The sequence below is a fragment of the Taudactylus pleione genome, unplaced genomic scaffold (genome assembly GCF_031769625.1).
Source record: "Taudactylus pleione unplaced genomic scaffold, aTauple2 ptg003193l, whole genome shotgun sequence".
NCBI lineage: Eukaryota > Metazoa > Chordata > Amphibia > Anura > Myobatrachidae > Taudactylus > Taudactylus pleione.
In genome coordinates, this window is record NW_028287549.1 from 185,702 (window position 1) to 213,205 (window position 27,504).

Below are 27,504 nucleotides of genomic sequence, written 5' to 3' on the forward strand. Positions count from 1 at the left end.
ACATACTCACCCCCTGTCCCCCTCTCCCCCATACTCACCCACTGTCCCCCTCTCCCCCATACTCTCCCACTGTCCCCCTCTTCCACATACTCACCCACTGTCCCCCTCTTCCACATACTCACCCACTGTCCCCCTCTCCCCCATACTCACCCACTGTCCACCCCCTCCCCCATACTCACCCACTGTCACCCTCTTCCCCATACTCACCCACTGTCTCCCTCTCTTCCCCATACTCACCCACTGTCCCCCTCTTCCACGTACTCACCCACTGTCCCCCTCTCCCCCATACTCACCCTCTTCCAAATACTCACCCACTGTCCCCTCTTCCACATACTCACCCACTGTCCCCCCCCTCCCCCATACTCACCCACTGTCCTCTTCCACATACTCACCCACTGTCCCCCTCTCTTCCCCATACTCACCCACTGCCCCTTTCCCCCATACTCACCCACTGTCCCCCTCTTCCACATACTCACCCACTGTCCCCCTCTCCCTCATACTCACCCACTGTCCCCCTCTTCAGCACTGGAGAGGATGGAGATAAATTCCTGGTCCTGCGGATGGGTTGGGGGGGGGATATGTTGGAAATATACCTATATACCGCAGATATCCTGTATTTGGGTCTATTATATGACGCTACAAGATACAGCATGTTTGTGGGTATCACACATAGCGTAGAGGACCTTATCTCTGACTGACAGCATACAATGGCCGGGGACATAGGTGTAAGCCCCCTCTCTGCAAGCATACAATGGCCGGGAACATAGGTGTAAGCCCCCTCTCTGCCAGCATACAATGGCCGGGAACATAGGTGTAAGCCCCTCACCCACTGTCCCCCTCTCCCCCATGCTCACCCACTGTCCCCCTCTCTTCCACATACTCACCCACTGTCCCCCTCTCCCCCATACTCACCCACTGTCCCCCTCTTCCACTTACTCACCCACTGTCCCCCTCTTCTACATACTCACCCACTGTCCCCCTCTTCCAAATACTCACCCACTGTCTCCCATACTCACCCACTGTCCCCCTCTCCCCATACTCACCCACTGTCCCCCTCTCCCCCATACTCACCCACTGTCCCCCTCTCCCCCATACTCACCCACTGTCCCCCTCTTCCACATACTCACCCACTGTCCCCCTCTTCTACATACTCACCCACTGTCCTCCTCTTCTACATACTCACCCACTGTCCCCCTCTTCTACATACTCACCCACTGTCCCCCTCTTCCACATACTCACCCACTGTCCCCCATACTCACCCACTGTCCCCCTCTCCCCATACTCACCCACTGTCCCCCTCTTCCACATACTCAACCACTGTCCCCCCTCTCCCCCATACTCAACCACTGTCCCCCTCTCCCCCATACTCACCCATTGTCCCCCTCTCCCTCATACTCACCCACTGTCCCCCTCTCCCTCATACTCACCCACTGTCCCCCTCTCCCTCATACTCACCCACTTTCCCCCTCTCTTCCCCATACTCAACCACTGTCCCCCTCTTCCACATACTCACCCACTGTCCCCCTCTTCCACATACTCACCCACTGTCACCCTCTCCCCCATACTCACCCACTGTCCCCCTCTCCCCCATACTCACCCATTGTCCCCCTCTCCCCCATACTCACCCAGTTCCCCTCTCTTCCCCATACTCACCCACTGTCCCCCTCTCTTCCCCATACTCACCCACTGTCCCCCTCTCTTCCCCATACTCACCCACTGTCCCCCTCTCCCCCATACTCACCCACTGTCCCCCTCTCCCCCATATTCAACCACTGTCCCCCTCTCCCCCATACTCACCCACTGTCCCCCTCTCCCCCATATTCAACCACTGTCCCCCCCTCTTCCACATACTCACCCACTGTCCCCCTCTCCCCCATACTCACCCACTGTCCCCCTCTCCAGCATTACTTACCCACTGTCCCCCTCTCCCCCATACTTACCCACTGTCCCCCTCTTCCCCATACTCACCCACTGTCCCCCTCTCTTATACCTCACCCACTGTCCTCTCTCTTATACCTCACCCACTGTCCTGTCTCTCTTATACCTCACCCACTGTCCTGTCTCTCTTGTACCTCACCACTGTCCTGTCTCTCTTATACCTCACCCACTGTCCTGTCTCTCTTATACCTCACCCACTGTCCTGTCTCTCTTATACCTCACCCACTGTCCTGTCTCCCTTATACCTCACCCACTGTTCTGTCTCCCTTATACCTCACCCACTGTCCTGTCTCTCTTATACCTCACCCACTGTCCTGTCTCTCTTATACCTCACCCACTGTCCTGTCTCCCTTATACCTCACCCACTGTCCTGTCTCCCTTATACCTCACCCACGGTACTGTCTTATACCTCACCCACCGTCCTGTCTCCCTTATACCTCACAAACTGTCCTGTCTGTCTTATAACTCACCCACTGTCGTTTCTCTTGTACCTCACCCACCGTCCTGTCTCTCTTATACCTCAGCCACTGTCCTGTCTCTCTTATACCTCACCCACTGTCCAGTCTCCCTTATACCTCACCCACTGTCCAGTCTCTCTTATACCTCACCCACTGTCCAGTCTCTCTTATACCCCACCCACTGTCATGTCTCCCTTATACCCCACCCACTGTCATGTCTCCCTTATACCTCAGCCACTGTCCTGTCTCTTATACCTCAGCCACTGTCCTGTCTCTTATACCTCACCCACTGTACTGTCTCTTATACCTCAACCACTGTACTGTCTCTTATACCTCACCCACTGTCCTGTCTTATACCTCACCCACCGTCCTGTCTCTCTTATACCTCACCCACTGTCCTGTCTCTCTTATACCTCACCCACTGTCCTGTCTCTCTTATACCTCACCCACTGTCCTGTCTCCCTTATACCTCACCCACTGTCCTGTCTCTTATACCTCACCTACTGTCCTGTCTCTCATACTTCACCCACTGTCCGGTCTCCCTTATACCTCACCCACTGTACTGTCTCTTATACCTCACCCACTGTCCTGTCTCCCATATACCTCACCCACTGTCTTGTCTCTCTTATACCTCACCCACTGTCATGTCTCCCATATACCTCACCCACTGTCTTGTCTCTCTTATACCTCACCCACCGTCCTGTCTCCCATATACCTCACCCACTGTCTTGTCTCTCTTATACCTCACCCACCGTCCTGTCTCTTATACCTCACCCACCGTCCTGTCTCCCTTATACCTCACCCACCGTCCTGTCTCTTATACCTCACCCACTGTCCTGTATCTTATACCTCACCCACCGTCCTGTCTCCCATATACCTCACCCACTGTCCTGTCTGTCTTATACCTCAGCCACTGTCGTTTCTCTTGTACCTCACCCACCGTCCTGTCTCTCTTATACCTCAGCCACCGTCCTGTCTCTCTTATACCTCACCCACCGTCCTGTCTCCCTTATACCTCACCCACCGTCCTGTCTCCCTTATACCTCACCCACTGTCCTGTCTCTCTTATACCTCACCCACCGTCCTGTCTCTCTTATACCTCCCCCACTGTCCAGTCTCTCTTATACCTCACCCACTGTCCTGTCTCCCTTATACCTCACCCACTGTCCTGTCTCCCTTATACCTCACCCACTGTCATGTCTCTTATACCTCAGCCACTGTCCTGTCTCTTATACCTCACCCACTGTCCTGTCTCTTATAACTCACCCACTGTCCTCTCTCTTGTACCTCACCCACCGTCGTGCGCATGCGCATTTGGGTGTCATCGACCCGCTTGCGAACGTCCTGCGCTCGCGAGCGGGTCTGAATGAGACCCACTGTCCTATCTCGTCTTATACCTCACCCACCGTCCTGTCTCCCCTATACCTCACCCACCATCCTGTCTCTCTTATACCTCACCCACCGTCCTGTCTCTTATACCTCACCCACCGTCCTGTCTCCCTTATACCTCACCCACTGTCCTGTCTCTTATACCTCACCCACCGTCCTGTATCTTATACCTCACCCACCGTCCTGTCTCCCATATACCTCACCCACTGTCCTGTCTGTCTTATACCTCACCTACTGTCCTGTCTCTCTTATACCTCACCCACCGTCCTGTCTCTCTTATACCTCAGCCACCGTCCTGTCTCTCTTATACCTCACCCATCGTCCTGTCTCTCTTATACCTCAGCCACTGTCCTGTCTCTCTTATACCTCACCTACTGTCCTGTCTCTTATACCTCACTCACTGTCCTGTCTCTTATACCTCACCCACCGTCCTGTCTCTCTTACACCTCACCCACCGTCCTGTCTCTCTTATACCTCACCCACTGTCCCTGTCTCCCTTATACCTCACCCACTGTCCCTGTATCCCTTATACCTCACCCACTGTCCTCTCTCTTATACCTCACCAACTGTCCTGTCTCTCTTATACCTCACCCACTGTCCTGTCTCTCTTATACCTCACCCACTGTCCTGTCTCTTATACCTCACCCACCGTCCTGTCTCTCTTACACCTCACCCACCGTCCTGTCTCTCTTATACCTCACCCACTGTCCCTGTCTCCCTTATACCTCACCCACTGTCCCTGTATCCCTTATACCTCACCCACTGTCCTCTCTCTTATACCTCACCCACTGTCCTGTCTCTCTTATACCTCACCCACTGTCCTGTCTCTCTTATACCTCACCCACTGTCCTGTCTCTTATACCTCACCCACCGTCCTGTCTCCCATATACCTCACCCACTGTCCTGTCTCCCTTATACCTCACCCACTGTCCTGTCTCTTATACCTCACCCACTGTTCCTGTCTTATACCTCACCCACTGTCCTGTCTCCCATATACCTCACCCGCTGTCATGTCTCTTATACCTCACCCGCTGTCCTGTCTCTCTTATACCTCACCCACTGTCCTGTCTCCCTTATACCTCACCCACCGTCCTGTCTCCCTTACACCTCACCCACCGTCCAGTCTTTAGTAACAGACGTCTATAGTGCTCCCACTCAGAACACTCCCCCGTCCATCTCCCAGGTGATGTATAGAGGGATTATTTTACATTTATCCCCAGTATTACAGTCAGGAGTAATTAGTGTGGCCCTGAGCTAATGAGAGGATGGGGCTGAAGTGTGTTAATCCACTGTACGAGGCAGTAGAAAAGTAACCCTTCCCGTACCCCTATGTAATGCGTTCATCCTGCTTCATGTCCAACTACAGTGCGTGTTACTGACACATTCTTACTGACATGTACCGTATCACTGACTGCAGCTGACCTCTTACTGACACATTGTACTGTGTATCACTAGCAGCAGGTGAGCCCTTACGGACATTGTACTATATCACTGACTGCAAGTGAGCCCTTACTGACATACTGTCCTGTGTATCACTAGCAGGTGAGCCCTTACTGACACATTTTCCTATATCATTAAACAGCTGTAACCTCTTACTGACACATTGTTCCATATCACAGACCGCATATGACCCCTTGCTGACACAAGGTCCTATATCACTGGCCATCTGTGACATCTTACTGACACATTGTACTGTATTCACTAACTTACTGACACATTGTACTGTATTCACTGACAGTCGATGACCTCTTACTGACACATGATACCGTATCGCAAACAGCCGGTGACCTCTTACTGACATGTATTATATCAATGACAGAAACAGACCTCTTACTGACACCTTGACCTGTATCACTGGACGACCGTGAACTCTTACTGATACTGTGCTGAGCACCCCCTTTACTGACGCACTGTGCTGAGCACCCCCTTTACTGACGCACTGTGCTGAGCATCCCCCTTACTGACGAGCTGTGCCGAGCATCCCCCTTACTGACGCGCTGTGCCGAGCATCCCCCTTACTGACACGCTGTGCCGAGCATCCCCCTTACTGACACGCGGTGCCGAGCATCCCTTACTGACGCGCTGTGCCGAGCATCCCCCTTACTGACGCGCTGTGCCGAGCATCCCCCTTACTGACGCGCTGTGCCGAGCATCCCCCTTACTGACGCGCTGTGCCGAGCATCCCCCTTACTGACGCGCTGTGCCGAGCCTCCCCCTTACTGACGCGCTGTGCCGAGCCTCCCCCTTACTGACTCGCTGTGCCGTGCCTCCCCCTTTCTGACGCGCTGTGCCGAGCATCCCCCTTACTGACGCGCTGTGCCGAGCATCCCCCTTACTGACGCGCTGTGCCGAGCATCCCCCTTTACTGACGCGCTGTGCCGAGCATCCCCCTTTACTGACGCGCTGTGCCGAGCATCCCCCTTACTGACGCGCTGTGCCGAGCATCCCCCTTACTGACTCGCTGTACAGAGCATCCCCCTTACTGACACGCTATACAGAGCATCTCCCTTACTGACGCACTGTACAGAGCATCCCCCTTACTGACGCGCTGTACAGAGCATCCCCCTTACTGAAGCGCTGTACAGAGCATCCCCCTTACTGAAGCGCTGTGCCGAGCATCCCCCTTACTGAAGCGCTGTGCCGAGCATCCCCCTTACTGAAGCGCTGTGCCGAGCATCCCACTTTACTGACGCGCTGTACAGAGCATCCCCCTTACTGGCGTTCTGTACAGAGCATCCCCCTTACTGACTCACTGTTCAGAGCATCCCCCTTACTGGCGCGCTGTACAGAGCATCCCCCTTACTGGCGCGCTGTACAGAGCAACGGCCCTTACTGACTCGCTGTACAGAGCACCGCCCCTTACTGACTAGTTGTACAGAGCACCGCCCCTTACTGACTAGTTGTACAGAGCATCCCCCTTACTGACGCGCTGTACAGAGCGAGCATCCCCCTTACTGACGCGCTGTACAGAGCATCCCCCTTACTGACGCGCTGTACAGAGCATCCCCTTACTGACGCGCTGTACAGAGCATCCTCCTTACTGACGCGCTGTACAGAGCATCCCCCTTACTGACGTGCTGTACAGAGCATCCCCCTTACTGACACGCTGTGCCGAGCATCCCCCTTACTGACACGCTGTGCCGAGCATCCCCCCTTACTGACACGCTGTACAGAGCATCCCCCTTACTGACACGCTGTGCCGAGCATCCCCCTTACTGACACGCTGTGCCGAGCATCCCCCTTACTGACACGCTGTGCCGAGCATCCCCCTTACTGACGCGCTGTACAGAGCATCCCCCTTACTGACACGCTGTGCCGAGCATCCCCCTTACTGACACGCTGTGCCGAGCATCCCCCCTTACTGACACGCTGTGCCGAGCATCCCCCTTACTGACACGCTGTGCCGAGCATCCCCCTTACTCGTGTGCTGTATAGAGCATCCCCCTTACTGGCGCGCTGTACAGAGCATCCCCTTACTGACGCGCTGTACAGAGCATCCCCCTTACTGACGCGCTGTACAGAGCATCCCCCTTACTGGCGCAATGTACAGAGCATCCACCTTACTGGCGCGCTGTGCCGTGCCTCTCCCTTACTGACACAGAGCTGATCAGTATATGTTAGGTAGCAATGTGTAAAGCTGCTGTCTTCCAGATATTCTATTTCTCCGTCGGTCATACGGTGGCAATCGCACCTCCTGTAAGTCTCTGTGCGTGCTTCAATAGGGTGTGGGGAGGGGGTGACATTCCATAGCCCCCTCTAATGGGGTGAGGGTGTCTCCCTGGGTAACACTCCTCGTTCACTCCTAAATAAAACAGACCCCCCCCAACTCCCTTCCATATATATATCTGCTGAGCCCACCAGCCTCCAGAACTGACCAGTCCTGCACTATCAGGACAGACACCCACAAATCTTCTGCAACCTCTGTAACTAGAACAGACCACGCAACCGGCCCGCAACGCTCTGCAGTGTAACCTCACCATCTCGACTGACCCTACGGAGACCCTTAGGGCTACACATCCCCGAAATCATTCACAAATCTCACCCCGAGATGAAAGTCATTTCAGCAGTGACTGTGGTGACCCTACTAATTGTGGGGGGTTCTGCCAGACCCTCTCCCCAACTGAAACACCTTAAGGTAAGTAAGTAGCGTGCGTGTATGTGTGTATATATATATATATATATATATAGTGTATGTATTTAGTGTGTGTTACAGACCTTTGTCTGGTTATCTGTAGGGAGGTTGCACAGATATTAGTGAAGTGACAAAGTTGTATAAATGATGATAATAATAATAATAATATATATTGCATGTGTCTGTATCAGCGATACCCAAACTCGGTCCTCAAGGCACACTAACAGTCCTGGTTTTAGTGATATCCATGATTGTGCACAGATGGTTAAATCAAAATACCTGAGGTACTAATTAAGTCACCTGTGCTCAACTATGGCTATCCTTAAAACCTGGACTGTTAGTGTGCCTTGAGGACCGTGGTTGGGAACCCCTGCTCTATTTAGTAAAATTGTAGCATAAAGTAAATCCCGCTACTATGTAGAGGAATCCCATTTGTCATTAGATTTAGTGGTAAATTTACTAACGGATGGTTTTAGTCGATTAAACATCGATGTTGTGTTTCGGGGCTAAATAGCACATTTACTAACATTTAAAAATTGATATTAGTAACGGTGTGATTTAGCCCCTGGGACACAACATCAAAGTTGATCGATTTTTAATCGAACAAAATGGACCCAGACAGATTGTCAGCTCTTGGGGTTTTGTTTTGTAAAGCTGTTATTTGTAGGGTGTATGTGGTTAGATAACGTGTGACCGTCTACGGTCAGCCCGTATTCTACCCGCCGTGTGTAACCCCAAGTCCCTCTCCCCCCAGTCTCTAATAGAACTCCTGTCCCATGACCTCTCTTCTTCTGAGGAGTTACTGCTCCTGGAAAGTGTGGATGATATGGGGCTGCCAGCCACGGGCCCCCGTCCCAGAGACACGCTGCTGCCACCGGACTCTGCCCAGGTGCCCACCAATCGCGCTTGGCTCCGCATCTTCAGCGACTTCATGAACAACCAGAAGAAATTTAGGGGGCGCACAAAGAAATCGGGAACCATCCGTGGATGTTTTGGGATGAAATTGGAACGGATTGGAAGCATGAGTGGATTGGGGTGCTGACACCAGGTGAGGCCGATCTTACACATATACATGAAGCCACAGATACTCACCGCTACAGCCCAGGTCCCCCTCAGAGATCACAGTCACAGCCCAGATCCCCCTCAGAGATCACCATCCTAGACCAGATCCCTCTCAGAGATCACCACCTTAGCCCAGATCCCCCTCAAAGATCACCGTCACAGCCCAGATCCCCCTCAGAGATCACCGTCACAGCCCAGATCCCCCTCAGAGATCACCGTCACAGCCCAGATCCCCCTCAGAGATCACTGTACTAGACCAGGTCCCGCTCAGAGATCACCATCACGGCCTAGATCCCCCTTAGAGATCACCATCCTAGATCAGATCCCCCTCAGAGATCACCGTCACAGCCCAGATCCCCCTCAGAGATCACCGTCACAGCCCAGATCCCCCTCAGAGATCACTGTACTAGACCAGGTCCCGCTCAGAGATTAACGCCCTAGCCGAGATCCCCCTCCGAAATCACCGCAGTAGCCCAGATCCCCCTGAGATCACTGCAGTAGCCCAAATCCCCCTCAGAGATCACCACCCAAGCCTAGATCCCCTTAAGAAATCACCACCCAAGCCTAGATCCCCCTCAGAAATCACCCACAGAGATCACAGTCACAGCTCAGACCCGCTCAGAGATCACATGCTAGACCAGATCCCCCTCAGAGATCACTTTTATAGCCCAGATCCCCCTCAGAGATCACGGTTATAGCCCAGATCCCCCTCAGAGATCACTGTTACAGCCCAGATCCTCTCAGAGATCACCGTTACAGCTCAGACTCCCTCAGAGATCAGTTATAGCCCAGGTCCCCCTCAGAGATCACTGTTATAGCCCAGATCCCCCTCAGAGATCACTGTTATAGCCCAGATCCCCCTCAGAGATCACTGTTATAGCCCAGGTCCCCCACAGAGATCACTGTTATAGCCCAGGTCCCCCTCAGAGATCACTGTTACAGCCCAGGTCCCCCTCAGAGATCACTGTTACAGCCCAGGTCCCCCTCAGAGATCACTGTTACAGCCCAGGTCCCCCTCAGAGATCACTGTTACAGCCCAGGTCCCCCTCAGAGATCACTGTTACAGCCCAGGTCCCCCTCAGAGATCACTGTTACAGCCCAGGTCCCCCTCAGAGATCACTGTTACAGCCCAGGTCCCCCTCAGAGATCACTGTTACAGCCCAGGTCCCCCTCAGAGATCACTGTTACAGCCCAGGTCCCCCTCAGAGATCACTGTTACAGCCCAGGTCCCCCTCAGAGATCACTGTTACAGCCCAGGTCCCCCTCAGAGATCACTGTTACAGCCCAGGTCCCCCTCAGAGATCACTGTTACAGCCCAGGTCCCCCTCAGAGATCACTGTTACAGCCCAGGTCCCCCTCAGAGATCACTGTTACAGCCCAGGTCCCCCTCAGAGATCACTGTTACAGCCCAGGTCCCCCTCAGAGATCACTGTTACAGCCCAGGTCCCCCTCAGAGATCACTGTTATAGCTCAGGTCCCCCTTAGAGATCACGGTTATAGCCCAGGTCCCCCTCAGAGATCACTATTACAGCCCAGGCCCCCCTCAGAGATCACGGTTACAGCCCAGGTCCCTTAGAAGCATGCTCTGTATAATAATGGCAGACCCTGCACCCAGTCCGGTCTAACGCTCTGTGTTTCCCTTGGTATTTCCAGGCATATCTCACTGGTAACGAGTCCCAGCACGGGATGATCTTCTCCACCTTCCCTGACTGCAGTCACTGGACAACGCTCTGGCTGCTGACTAATGAGAAACTCCAAATAAATGACAAGAGCGCCCCCTGCCTGCACCGACGACCTCCACCTTACGGAGAGAAAACAATTCTACCTAAGATGAACTGACACGTAAAGGGTTAATCAATCCCGCATCACCTACTACGAGACTTCTCGGCCATGGCTTGTACACTGAGGGGGCCGTGAAGCCCCTGCCTCTAATTGTAATCAGGATATTCCTGCTGTATAGAAAGAACTGAGACATAAAAATGACATCTGTCCGTCACTCAGCTCCTACCACCAGCGTGATATAAAGTAATGTTACCTGACGATGCTAATAAACCTCTAACCCTTACTGTCCATTACTTGTGTCAGTAGTTGTGTGTTACATAGGCCGGTAATGAGTATGACCTAGCCAGCGACAGGACCAGCTTGCTGCACACCAGTGTTCATTTACCAGTCAGTGACTAAATGGAAGATGGGAGGAGAGAGAGACTTGTCCTTTATAGCATAATAGCAATACAACCATTTTCCTTTGTACAGCTACCATTGTGTAAAGACTTCCTGTCCCTCTCCTGGGTTCAGACTCTTCCTTTCTTCCCTTCCCCTGACCTCTCCGCCTCCGCCCTCACCATCAACTTTCCTTTGGCTTTTGTGTCTCTACTTTGCTTTGCTCAAGGAGGAGTGTGGAGATGGGAGGCAGGAGATGGGAGGCAGGAGAGGGAGAGGAGGAATAGGGAGGCTACAGCAGGTGAGAGATATGGGAGGCAGGAGAGGGAGGCAGCGAGGGAGAGGAGGAATAGGGAGGCTACAGCAGGTGGGAGATATGGGAGGCAGGAGAGGGAGGCAGCGAGGGAGAGGAGGAATAGGGAGGCTACAGCAGGTAGGAGATATGGGAGGCAGGAGAGGGAGGCAGCGAGGGAGAGGAGGAATAGGGAGGCTACAGCAGGTGGGAGATATGGGAGGCAGGAGAGGGAGGCAGCGAGGGAGAGGAGGAATAGGGAGGCTACAGCAGGTAGGAGATATGGGAGGCAGGAAAGGGGAGTAGCGAGGGAGAGGAGGAATAGGGAGGCTACAGCAGGTGGGAGATATGGGAGGCAGGAGAGGGGAGTAGCGAGGGAGAGGAGGAATAGGGAGGCTGCAGCAGGTGAGAGATATGGGAGGCAGGAGAGGGGAGTAGCGAGGGAGAGGGGGAAAAGGGAGCTGCAGCAGGTGGGAGATATGGGAGGCAGGAGAGGGGAGTAGCGAGGGAGAGGAGGAATAGGGAGGCTGCAGCAGGTGGGAGATATGGGAGGCAGGAGAGGGGAGTAGCGCGGGAGAGGAGGAATAGGGAGGCAACAGCAGGTGAGAAATATGGGAGGCAGGAGAGGGAGTAGCGAGGGAGAGGAGGAATAGGGAGGCTACAGCAGGTAGGAGATATGGGAGGCAGGAGAGGGGAGTAGCGCGGGAGAGGAGGAATAGGGAGGCTGCAGCAGGTAGGAGATATGGGAGGCAGGAGAGGGGAGTAGCGCGGGAGAGGAGGAATAGGGAGGCTACAGCAGGTAGGAGATATGGGAGGCAGGAGAGGGGAGAAGCGAGGGAGAGGAGGAATAGGGAGGTTGCAGCAGGTGGGAGATATGGGAGGCAGGAGAGGGGAGTAGCGAGGGAGAGGGGGAATAGGGAGGCTGCAGCAGGTAGGAGATATGGGAGGCAGGAAAGGGGAGTAGTGAAGGAGAGGAGGAATAGGGAGGCTACAGACAGGGGAGGGGGGCAAGGAGAAGATGGGAGGCGGCAGACAGGGGAGGGGGGCAGGGAGGAGAGATGGGAGGCAGTGTACGGAAAGAGGGAAGACTGCAGCAGATAGGGAAGGGGGAGGCAGCACAAGGGAGGGGGGCAGAGATGGGAGGCTGCACAGGGGAGGGGAGGAGAGATGGGAGGCTGCAGGCAGGAGAGATGGGAGGCTGCAGGCAGGAGAGATGGGAGGCAGCAGGCAGGAGAGATGGGAGGCAGCAGGCAGGAGAGATGGGAGGCAGCAGGCAGGAGAGATGGGAGGCTGCAGGCAGGAGAGATGGGAGGCTGCAGGCAGGAGAGATGGGAGGCAGCAGGCAGGAGAGATGGGAGGCTGCAGGCAGGAGAGATGGGAGGCTGCAGGCAGGAGAGATGGTAGGCTGCAGGCAGGAAAGATGGGAGGCTGCAGGCAGGAGAGATGGGAGGCTGCAGGCAGGAGAGATGGGAGGCTGCAGGCAGGAGAGATGGGAGGCTGCAGGCAGGAGAGATGGGAGGCAGCAGGCAGGAGAGATGGGAGGCTGCAGGCAGGAGAGATGGGAGGCTCTAGTATAATATTCTACACAATTGCACAATTACAGTAAGATATAAAGAAATCTCAATAAATCACAAACACATTAAAAAGAAAACTCATAGCATAATTCATTGCCGGATGCAGCGCAGCGTGATGGGGAGTAGTATGTACAGAAACACCAGCATCGTGGCCACAGGAATGACTCACAGAGAAATGTCAGCTCTAGCTTCTTTTTTTTTTGCCCATAGAGCTCACATTCCAGTAATAAAGCAACTGGGCACCAATCAGTCCATTACATGCTGACGACACAACGTATGTGAGCGACATGAGGGGGTCTCCAGTCTCCTGCAAGGAGAGACAATCAGTATAGATCAGTAACAGCACACAACCCAGTATAGACACTACTACACCATGCCATATATACACACACAGCCCAGTACATACACTACTACACCATGTCATATATACACACAGCCCAGTACATACACTACTACACCATGTCATATATACACACACAGCCCAGTACAGACACTACTACACCATGTCATATATACACACACACAGCCCAGTACAGACACTACTACACCATGTCATATATACACACACACAGCCCAGTACAGACACTACTACACCATGTCATATATACACACACAGCCCAGTACATACACTACTACATCATGTCATATATACACACACACAGCCCAGTACAGACACTACTACACCATGTCATATATACACACACAGCCCAGTACATACACTACTACACCATGTCATATATACACACACACAGCCCAGTACAGACACTACTACACCATGTCATATATACACACACAGCCCAGTACATACACTACTACATCATGTCATATATACACACACACAGCTCAGTACATACACTACTACACCATGTCATATATACACACACACAGCTCAGTACATACACTACTACACCATGTCATATATACACACACAGCCCAGTACATACACTACTACACCATGTCATATATACACACACAGCCCAGTACATACACTACTACACCATGTCATATATACACACACACAGCCCAGTACAGACACTACTACACCATGTCATATATACACACACACAGCCCAGTACATACACTACTACACCATGTCATATATACACACACACAGCCCAGTACAGACACTACTACACTATGTCATATATACACACACAGCCCAGTACATACACTACTACACCATGTCATATATTACACACACAGCCCAGTACATATACTACTACACCATGTCATATATACACACACACAGCCCAGTACAGACACTACTACACCATGTCATATATACACACACAGCCCAGTACATATACTACTACACCATGTCATATATACACACACACAGCCCAGTACATACACTACTACACCATGTCATATATACACACACAGCCCAGTACATACACTACTGCACCATGTCATATATACACACACAGCCCAGTACATATACTACTACACCATGTCATATATACACACACAGCCCAGTACATACACTACTACACCATGTCATATATACACACACAGCCCAGTACATACACTACTACACCATGTCATATACACACACACAGCCCAGTACATTCACTACTACACCATGTCATATATACACACAGCCCAGTACATACACTACTACACCATGTCATATATATACACACACACAGCCCAGTACATACACTACTACACCATGTCATATATACACACACACAGCCCAGTACATACACTACTACACCATGTCATATATACACACACACACAGCCCAGTACATACACTACTGCACCATGTCCTATATACACACACAGCCCAGTACATACACTACTACACCATGTCATATATACACACAGCCCAGTACATACACTACTACACCATGTCATATATACACACACAGCCCAGTACATACACTACTACACCATGTCATATATACACAGCCCAGTACATACACTACTACACCATGTCATATATACACACACAGCCCAGTACAGACACTACTACAACATGTCATATATACACACACAGCCCAGTACATACACTACTACACCATGTCATATACACACACACAGCCCAGTACATTCACTACTACACCATGTCATATATACACACAGCCCAGTACATACACTACTACACCATGTCATATATATACACACACACAGCCCAGTACATACACTACTACACCATGTCATATATACACACACACAGCCCAGTACATACACTACTACACCATGTCATATATACACACACACACAGCCCAGTACATACACTACTGCACCATGTCCTATATACACACACAGCCCAGTACATACACTACTACACCATGTCATATATACACACAGCCCAGTACATACACTACTACACCATGTCATATATACACACACAGCCCAGTACATACACTACTACACCATGTCATATATACACACAGCCCAGTACATACACTACTACACCATGTCATATATACACACACAGCCCAGTACAGACACTACTACAACATGTCATATATACACACACAGCCCAGTACATACACTACTACACCATGTCATATATACACACAGCCCATTACATCCACTACTACACCGTGTCATATATACACACAGTCCAGTACATACACTACTACACCGTGTCATATATACACACACAGCCCAGTACATACACTACTACACCATGTCATATATACACACACAGCCCAGTACAGACACTACTACACCATGTCATATATACACACACAGCCCAGTACATACACTACTACACCATGTCATATACACACACACACAGCCCAGTACATACACTACTACACCATGTCATATATACACACACAGCCCAGTACATACACTACTACACCATGTCATATATACACACACAGCACAGTACATACACTACTACACCATGTCATATATACACACACACAGCCCAGTACATACACAACTACACCATGTCATATATACACACACACAGCCCAGTACATACACTACTACACCATGTCATATATACACACACAGCCCAGTACATACACTACTACACCATGTCATATATACACACACACACAGCCCAGTACATACACTACTACACCATGTCATATATATATACACATACAGCCCAGTACATACACTACTACACCATGTCATATATACACACACAGCCCAGTACAGACACTACTACACCATGTCATATATACACACACAGCCCAGTACAGACACTACTACACCATGTCATATATACACACACAGCCCAGTACATACACTACTACACCATGTCATATACACACACACAGCCCAGGTACATACACTACTACACCATGTCATATATACACACACACAGCCCAGTACATACACTACTACACCATGTCATATATATACACACAGCCCAGTACATACACTACTACACCATGTCATATATACACACACAGCCCAGTACAGACACTACTACACCATGTCATATATACACACACACAGCCCAGTACAGACACTACTACACCATGTCATATATACACACACAGCCCAGTACATACACTACTACACCATGTCATATATACACACACAGCCCAGTACATACACTACTACAACATGTCTTATATACACACACAGCCCAGTACAGACACTACTACACCATGTCATATATACACACACAGCCCAGTACAGACACTACTACACCATGTCATATATACACACACAGCCCAGTACATACACTACTACACCATGTCATATATACACACACAGCCCAGTACTGACACTACTACACCATGTCATATATACATACACAACCCAGTACAGGCACTACTACACCATGTCATATATATACACACAGCCCAGTACATACACTACTACACCATGTCATATATACACACACAGCCCAGTACAGGCACTACTACACCATGTCATATATACATACACAACCCAGTACAGGCACTACTACACCATGTCATATATATACACACAGCCCAGTACATACACTACTACACCATGTCATATATACACACACAGCCCAGTACAGACACTATTACACCATGTCATATATACACACACAGCCCAGTACATACACTACTACACAATGTCATATATACACACACAGCCCAGTACATACACTACTACACCATGTCATATATACACACACAGCCCAGTACATACACTACTACACCATGTCATATATACACACACAGCCCAGTACATACACTACTACACCATGTCATATATACACACACAGCCCAGTACATACACTACTACACCATGTCATATATACATACACAACCCAATACATACACTACTACACCATGTCATATATACACACACAGCCCAGTACATACACTACTACACCATGTCATATATACACACACACAGCCCAGTACAGACACTACTACACCATGTCATATATACACACAGCCCAGTACATACACTACTACACCATGTCATATATACACACACACAGCCCAGTACATACACTACTACACCATGCCATATATACACACACAGCCCAGTACATACACTACTACACCATGTCATATATACACACACAGCCCAGTACATACACTACTACACCATGTCATATATTACACACACAGCCCAGTACATACACTACTACACCATGTCATATACACACACACAGCCCAGTACATACACTACTACACCATGTCATATATTACACACACAGCCCAGTACATACACTACTACACCATGTCATATACACACACAGCCCAGTACATACACTACTACACCATGTCATATATACTCACACACAGCCCAGTACATACACTACTACACCATGTCATATATACACACACAGCCAAGTACATACACTACTACACCATGTCATATATACACACACAGCCCAGTAGAGACACTACTACACCATGTCATATATACACACACACACAGCCCAGTACATACACTACTACACCATGTCATATATACACACACACAGCCCAGTACATACACTACTACACCATGTCATATATACACACACAGCCCAGTACATACACTACTACACCATGTCATATATACACACAGCCCAGTACATACACTACTACACCATGTCATATACACACACACAGACCAGTACATACACTGCTACACCATGTCATATATACACACACACAGCCCAGTACATACACTACTACACCATGTCATATATACACACACAGCCCAGTACATACACTACTACACCATGTCATATATACACACACACAGCCCAGTACATACACTACTACACCATGTCATATATACACACACACAGCCCAGTACATACACTACTACACCATGTCATATATACACACACACACAGCCCAGTACATACACTACTACACCATGTCATAGACACACACACAGCACAGTACATACACTACTACACCATGTCATATATACACACACACAGCCCAGTACAGACACTACTACACCATGTCATATATACACACACAGCCCTGTACATACACTACTACACCATGTCATATATACACACACACAGCCCTGTACATACACTACTACACCATGTCATATACACACTCACAGCCCAGACACTACTACACCATGTCATATATACACACACACACAGCCCAATACATACACTACTACACCATGTCATATATTACACACACAGCCCAGTACACTACTACACCATGTCATATATACACACACAGCCCAGTACAGACACTACTACACCATGTCATATACACACACACACAGCCCAGTACATACACTACTACACCATGTCATATATACACACACACAGCCCAGTACATACACTACTACACCATGTCATATATATACACACAGCCCAGTACATACACTACTACACCATGTCATATACACACACAGCCCAGTACATACACTACTACACCATGTCATATATACATACACAGCCCAGTACATACACTACTACCCCATGTCATATACACACACACAGCCCAGGACATACACTACTACACCATGTCATATATACACACACAGCCCAGTACATGTCATATATACACACACAGCCCAGTACATACACTACTACACCATGTCATATATACACACACACAGCCCAGTACATACACTACTACACCATGTCATATATATATACACACAGCCCAGTACATACACTACTACACCATGTCATATATACACACACAGCCCAGTACATACACTACTACACCATGTCATATATACACACACAGCCCAGTACATACACTACTACACCATGTCATATACACACACACACAGCCCAGTACATACACTACTACACCATGTCCTATATACACACACAGCCCAGTACAGACACTACTACACCATGTCATATATATATACACAGCCCAGTACAGACACTACTACACCATGTCATATATATACACACACAGCCCAGTACATACACTACTACACCATGTCATATATACACACACACAGCCCAGTACATACACTACTACACCATGTCATATATACACACACATCCTAGTACAGACACTACTACACCATGTCATATATACACACACACAGCCCAGTACATACACTACTACACCATGTCATATATACACACACAGCCCAGTACTGACACTACTACACCATGTCATATATACACACACACAGCCCAGTACATACACTACTACACCATGTCATATATATATACACACAGCCCAGTACATACACTACTACACCATGTCATATATACACACAGCCCAGTACATACACTACTACACCATGTCATATATACACACACACAGCCCAGTACATACACTACTACACCATGTCATATACACACACACAGCCCAGTACATATACTACTACACCATGCCATATATACATACACAGCCCAGTACATACACTACTACACCATGTCATATATACACACACAGCACAGTACATACACTACTACACCATGTCATATATATACACACACAGCCCAGTACATACACTACTACACCATGTCATATATACACACACAGCCCAGTACATACACTACTACACCATGTCATATATACACACACAGCCCAGTACATATACTACTACACCATGTCATATATACATACACAACCCAGTACATACACTACTACACCATGTCATATATACACACACACAGCCCAGTATATACACTACTACACCATGTCATCTATACACACACACAGCCCAGTACATACACTACTACACCATGTCATATACACACACACAGCACAGTACATACACTACTACACCATGTCATATACACACACACAGCCCAGTACATACACTACTACACCATGTCATATATACACACACACAGCCCAGTACATACACTACTACACCATGTCATATATACACACACACAGCCCAGTACAGACACTACTACACCATGTCATATATACACACACAGCCCAGTACATACACTACTACACCATGTCATATATACACACACAGCCCAGTACATACACTACTACACCATGTCATATATACACACACACAGCCCAGTACATACACTACTACACCATGTCATATATACACACACAGCCCAGTACATACACTACTACACCATGTCATATACACACACACACACAGCCCAGTACATACACTACTACACCATGTCATATATACACACAGCCCAGTACAGACACTACTACACCATGTCATATACACACACACACAGAGCCCGGTACAGACACTACTACACCATGTCATATATACACACAGCCCAGTACATACACTACTACACCATGTCATATACACACACACACAGAGCCCGGTACAGACACTACTACACCATGTCATATATACACACAGCCCAGTACAGACACTACTACACCATGTCATATATACACAGCCCAGTACAGACACTACTACACCATGTCATATATACACACACAGCCCAGTACATACACTACTACACCATGTCATATATATACACACACAGCCCAGTACATACACTACTACACCATGTCATATACACACACACACAGAGCCCGGTACAGACACTACTACACCATGTCATATATACACACAGCCCAGTACAGACACTACTACACCATGTCATATATACACACACAGCCCAGTACATATACTACTACACCATGTCATATATACACACACACAGCCTAGTACATACACTACTACACCATGTCATATATACACACACAGCCCAGTACATACACTACTACACCATGTCATATATACATACACACACACAGCCCAGTACATACACTACTACACCATGTCATATATACACACACAGCCCAGTACAGACACTACTACACCATATCATATATACACACACACAGCCCAGTACATACACTACTACACCATGTCATATATACACACACAGCCCAGTACATACACTACTACACCATGTCATATATACACACACACAGCCCAGTACATACACTAATACACCATGTCATATATACACACACAGCCCAGTACAGACACTACTACACCATGTCATATATACACACACACAGCCCAGTACATATACTACTACACCATGTCATATATACATACACAACCCAGTATACACTACTACACCATGTCATATATATACACACACACAGCCCAGTACAGACACTACTACACCATGTCATATATACACACACACAGCCCAGTACATACACTACTACACCATGTCATATATACACACACAGCCCATTACATACACTACTACACCATGTCATATATACGCACAGCCCAGTACATACACTACTACACCATGTCATATATACACACACACAGCCCAGTACATACACTACTACACCATGTCATATATACACACACACAGCCCAGTACAGACACTACTACACTATGTCATATATACACACACAGCCCAGTACATACACTACTACACCATGTCATATATACACACACACAGCCCAGTACATATACTACTACACCATGTCATATATACACACACACAGCCCAGTACAGACACTACTACACCATGTCATATATACACACACACAGCCCAGTACAGACACTACTACACCATGTCATATATACACACACAGCCCAGTACATATACTACTACACCATGTCATATATACACACACACAGCCCAGTACATACACTACTACACCATGTCATATATACACACACAGCCCAGTACATACACTACTACATCATGTCATATATACACACACAGCCCAGTAAATATACTACTACACCATGTCATATATACACTACTACACCATGTCATATATACATACACAACCCACTAATACACTACTACACCATGTCATATATATACACACACACAGCCCAGTACATACACTACTACACCATGTCATATATACACACACACACAGCCCAGTACATACACTACTACACCATGTCATATATACACACACACACATCCCAGTACATACACTACTACACCATGTCATATATACACACACAGCCCAGTACAGACACTACTACACCATGACATATATACACACACACAGCCCAGTACATACACTACTACACCATGTCATATATACACACACACAGCCCAGTACAGACACTACTACACCATGTCATATACACACACACAGCCCAGTACATACACTACTACACCATGTCATATATATACACACACACAGCCCAGTACAGACACTACTACACCATGTCATATATACACACACACAGCCCAGTACATACACTACTACACCATGTCATATATACACACACAGCCCATTACATACACTACTACACCATGTCATATATACGCACAGCCCAGTACATACACTACTACACCATGTCATATATATACACACACAGCCCAGTACATACACTACTACACCATGTCATATATATACACACACACACAGCCCAGTACATACACTACTACACCATGTCATATACACACAGCCCAGTACATACACTACTACACCATGTCATATATACACACAGCCCCAGTACATACACTACTACACCATGTCATATATACACACACACAGCCCAGTACATACACTACTACACCATGTCATATACACACACACAGCCCAGTACATACACTACTACACCATGTCATATATACACACACACAGCCCAGTACATACACTACTACACCATGTCATATATACACACACAGCCCAGTACATACACTACTACACCATGTCATATATACACACACAGCCCAGTACAGACACTACTACACCATGTCATATATACACACACACAGCCCAGTACAGACACTACTACACCATGTCATATATACACACACACAGCCCAGTACATACACTACTACACCATGTCATATATACACACACACAGCCCAGTACAGACACTACTACACCATGTCATATATACACACACAGCCCAGAACATACACTACTACACCATGTCATATATACACACACACAGCCCAGTACATACACTACTACACCATGTCATATATACACACACAGCCCAGTACATACACTACTACACCATGTCATATATACACACACACAGCCCAGTACATACAGTACTACACCATGTCATATATACACACAGCACAGTACAGACACTACTACACCATGTCATATATATACACACACAGCCCAGTACATACACTACTACACCATGTCATCTATACACACACAGCCCAGTACATACACTACTACATCATGTCATATATACACACACACAGCCCAGTACATACACTGCTACACCATGTCATATATACACACACACAGCCCAGTACATACACTACTACACCATGTCATATATACACACACAGCCCATTACATACACTACTACACCATGTCATATATACGCACAGCCCAGTACATACACTACTACACCATGTCATATATACACACACAGCCCAGTACATACACTACTACACCATGTCATATATACACACAGCCCAGTACATACACTACAACACCATGTCATATATACACACACACAGCCCAGTACATACACTACTACACCATGTCATATATACACACAGCCCAGAACATACACTACTACACCATGTCATATATACACACACAGCCCAGAACATACACTACTACACCATGTCATATATACACACACAGCCCAGTACATACACTACTACACCATGTCATATATACACACACAGCCCAGTACATACACTACTACACCATGTCATATATACACACACAGCCCAGTACAGACACTACTACACCATGTCATATATACACACACAGCCCAGTACATACACTACTACACCATGTCTTATATACACACACAGAGCCCAGTACATACACTACTACACCATGTCATATATACACACACACAGCCCAGTACATACACTACTACACCATGTCATATATACACACACACAGCCCAGTACATACACTACTACACCATGTCATATATATACACACAGCCCAGTACATACACTACTACACCATGTCATATATACACACACAGCCCAGTACATACACTACTACACCATATCATATATACACACACAGCCCAGTACATACACTACTACACCATGTCATATATATACACACAGCCCAGTACATACACTACTACACCATGTCATATATACACACACACACAGCCCAGTACATACACTACTACACCATGTCACATATACACACACAGCCCAGTACTGACACTACTACACCATGTCATATATACACACACACACAGCCCAGTACATACACTACTACACCATGTCATATATACACACAGCCCAGTACATACACTACTACACCATGTCATATATACACACAGCCCAGTACATACACTACTACACCATGTCATATATACACACAGCCCAGTACATACACTACTACACCATGTCATATATACACACACAGCCCAGTACAGACACTACTACACCATGTCATATATACACACACAGCCCAGTACATACACTACTACACCATGTCATATATACACACACAGCTCAGTACATACACTACTACACCATGTCATATATACACACACAGCCCAGTACATACACTACTACACCATGTCATATACACACACACAGCCCAGTACATACACTACTACACCATGTCATATATATATATACACACACACAGCGCAGTACAGACACTACTACACCATGTCATATATACACACACAGCCCAGTACATACACTACTACACCATGTCATATACACACACACAGCCCAGTACATACACTACTACACCATGTCATATATACACACACACAGCCCAGTACATACACTACTACACCATGTCATATATACACACACACAGCCCAGTACATACACTACTACACCATGTCATATATATACACACAGCCCAGTACATACACTACTACACCATGTCATATATACACACACAGCCCAGTACATACACTACTACACCATGTCACATATACACACACAGCCCAGTACAGACACTACTACACCATGTCATATATACACACACACACAGCCCAGTACATACACTACTACACCATGTCATATATACACACAGCCCAGTACATACACTACTACACCATGTCATATATACACACAGCCCAGTACATACACTACTACACCATGTCATATATACACACAGCCCAGTACATACACTACTACACCATGTCATATATACACACAGCCCAGTACATACACTACTACACCATGTCATATATACACACACAGCCCAGTACAGACACTACTACACCATGTCATATATACACACACAGCCCAGTACATACACTACTACACCATGTCATATATACACACACAGCTCAGTACATACACTACTACACCATGTCATATATAGACACACACAGCCCAGTACATACACTACTACACCATGTCAAATACACACACACAGCCCAGTACATACACTACTACACCATGTCATATATACACACACAGCCCAGTACATACACTACTACACCATGTCATATACACACACACAGCCCAGTACATACACTACTACACCATGTCATATATACACACACACAGCCCAGTACATACACTACTACACCATGTCATATATACACACACACACAGCCCAGTACATACACTACTACACCATGTCATATATACACACACAGCTCAGTACATACACTACTACACCATGTCATATATAGACACACACAGCCCAGTACATACACTACTACACCATGTCATATACACATACACAGCCCAGTACATACACTACTACACCATGTCATATACACACACACAGCCCAGTACATACACTACTACACCATGTCATATACACACACACAGCCCAGTACATACACTACTACACCATGTCATATATACACACACACAGCCCAGTACATACACTACTACACCATGTCATATATACACACACACAGCCCAGTACATACACTACTACACCATGTCATATATACACACAGCCCAGTACATACACTACTACACCATGTCATATATACACACAGCCCAGTACATACACTACTACACCATGTCATATATACACACACAGCCCAGTACATACACTACTACACCATGTCATATATACACACACAGCCCAGTACATACACTACTACACCATGTCATATATACACACAGCCCAGTACATACACTACTACACCATGTCATATATACACACACAGCCCAGTACAGACACTACTACACCATGTCATATATACACACACAGCCCAGTACATACACTACTACACCATGTCATATATACACACAGCCCAGTACATACACTACTACACCATGTCATATATACACACAGCCCAGTACATACACTACTACACCATGTCATATATACACACACACAGCCCAGTACATACACTACTACACCATGTCATATATACACACAGCCCAGTACATACACTACTACACCATGTCATATATACACACAGCCCAGTACATACACTACTACACCATGTCATATATACACACACAGCCCAGTACAGACACTACTACACCATGTCATATATACACACACAGCCAAGTACATACACTACTACACCATGTCATATATACACACACAGCCCAGTACATACACTACTACACCATGTCATATATACACACACACACAGCCCAGTACATACACTACTACACCATGTCATATATACACACACACAGCCCAGTACATACACTACTACACCATGTCATATATACACACACACAGCCCAGTACATACACTACTACACCATGTCATATATACACACACACAGCCCAGTACATACACTACTACACCATGTCATATATACACACAGCCCAGTACATACACTACTACACCATGTCATATATACACACAGCCCAGTACATACACTACTACACCATGTCATATATACACACAGCCCAGTACATACACTACTACACCATGTCATATATACACACACAGCCCAGTACATACACTACTACACCATGTCATATATACACACACAGCCCAGTACAGACACTACTACACCATGTCATATATACACACACAGCTCAGTACAGACACTACTACACCATGTCATATACACACACACAGCCCAGTACATACACTACTACACCATGTCATATATACACACACAGCCCAGTACATACACTACTACACCATGTCATATACACACACACAGCCCAGTACATACACTACTACACCATGTCATATATACACACACACAGCCCAGTACATACACTACTACACCATGTCATATATACACACACAGCCCAGTACATACACTACTACACCATGTCATATACACACACACACAGCCCAGT

At 47.4% G+C, this 27,504-nt stretch overlaps 2 protein-coding genes across 2 annotated transcripts in view; one reads left to right on the forward strand and one right to left on the reverse strand.

Annotated features, from left to right (window-relative positions):
* Positions 1-7,646: 7,646 nt before the first annotated feature.
* Positions 7,647-11,049, forward strand: LOC148430776 (C-type natriuretic peptide 3-like). Its single transcript, XM_088466480.1, has 3 exons — positions 7,647-7,920; positions 8,672-8,965; positions 10,633-11,049. Exons 1-2 carry the CDS (start codon positions 7,834-7,836, stop codon positions 8,957-8,959), a joined length of 375 nt encoding a protein of 124 aa, XP_088322606.1. The 5' UTR covers positions 7,647-7,833; the 3' UTR covers positions 8,960-8,965; positions 10,633-11,049.
* A 124-nt stretch (positions 11,050-11,173) lies between these two features.
* The window catches only part of MPDU1 (mannose-P-dolichol utilization defect 1), a 43,064-nt gene continuing 26,733 nt past the window's right edge, over positions 11,174-27,504 (reverse strand). The window contains exon 7 of the mRNA XM_088466479.1: positions 11,174-13,312. Within this exon, the coding sequence (XP_088322605.1) occupies positions 13,190-13,312 (123 nt within the window). The 3' untranslated portion in view covers positions 11,174-13,189. The remainder of the gene's footprint in view (positions 13,313-27,504) is intronic.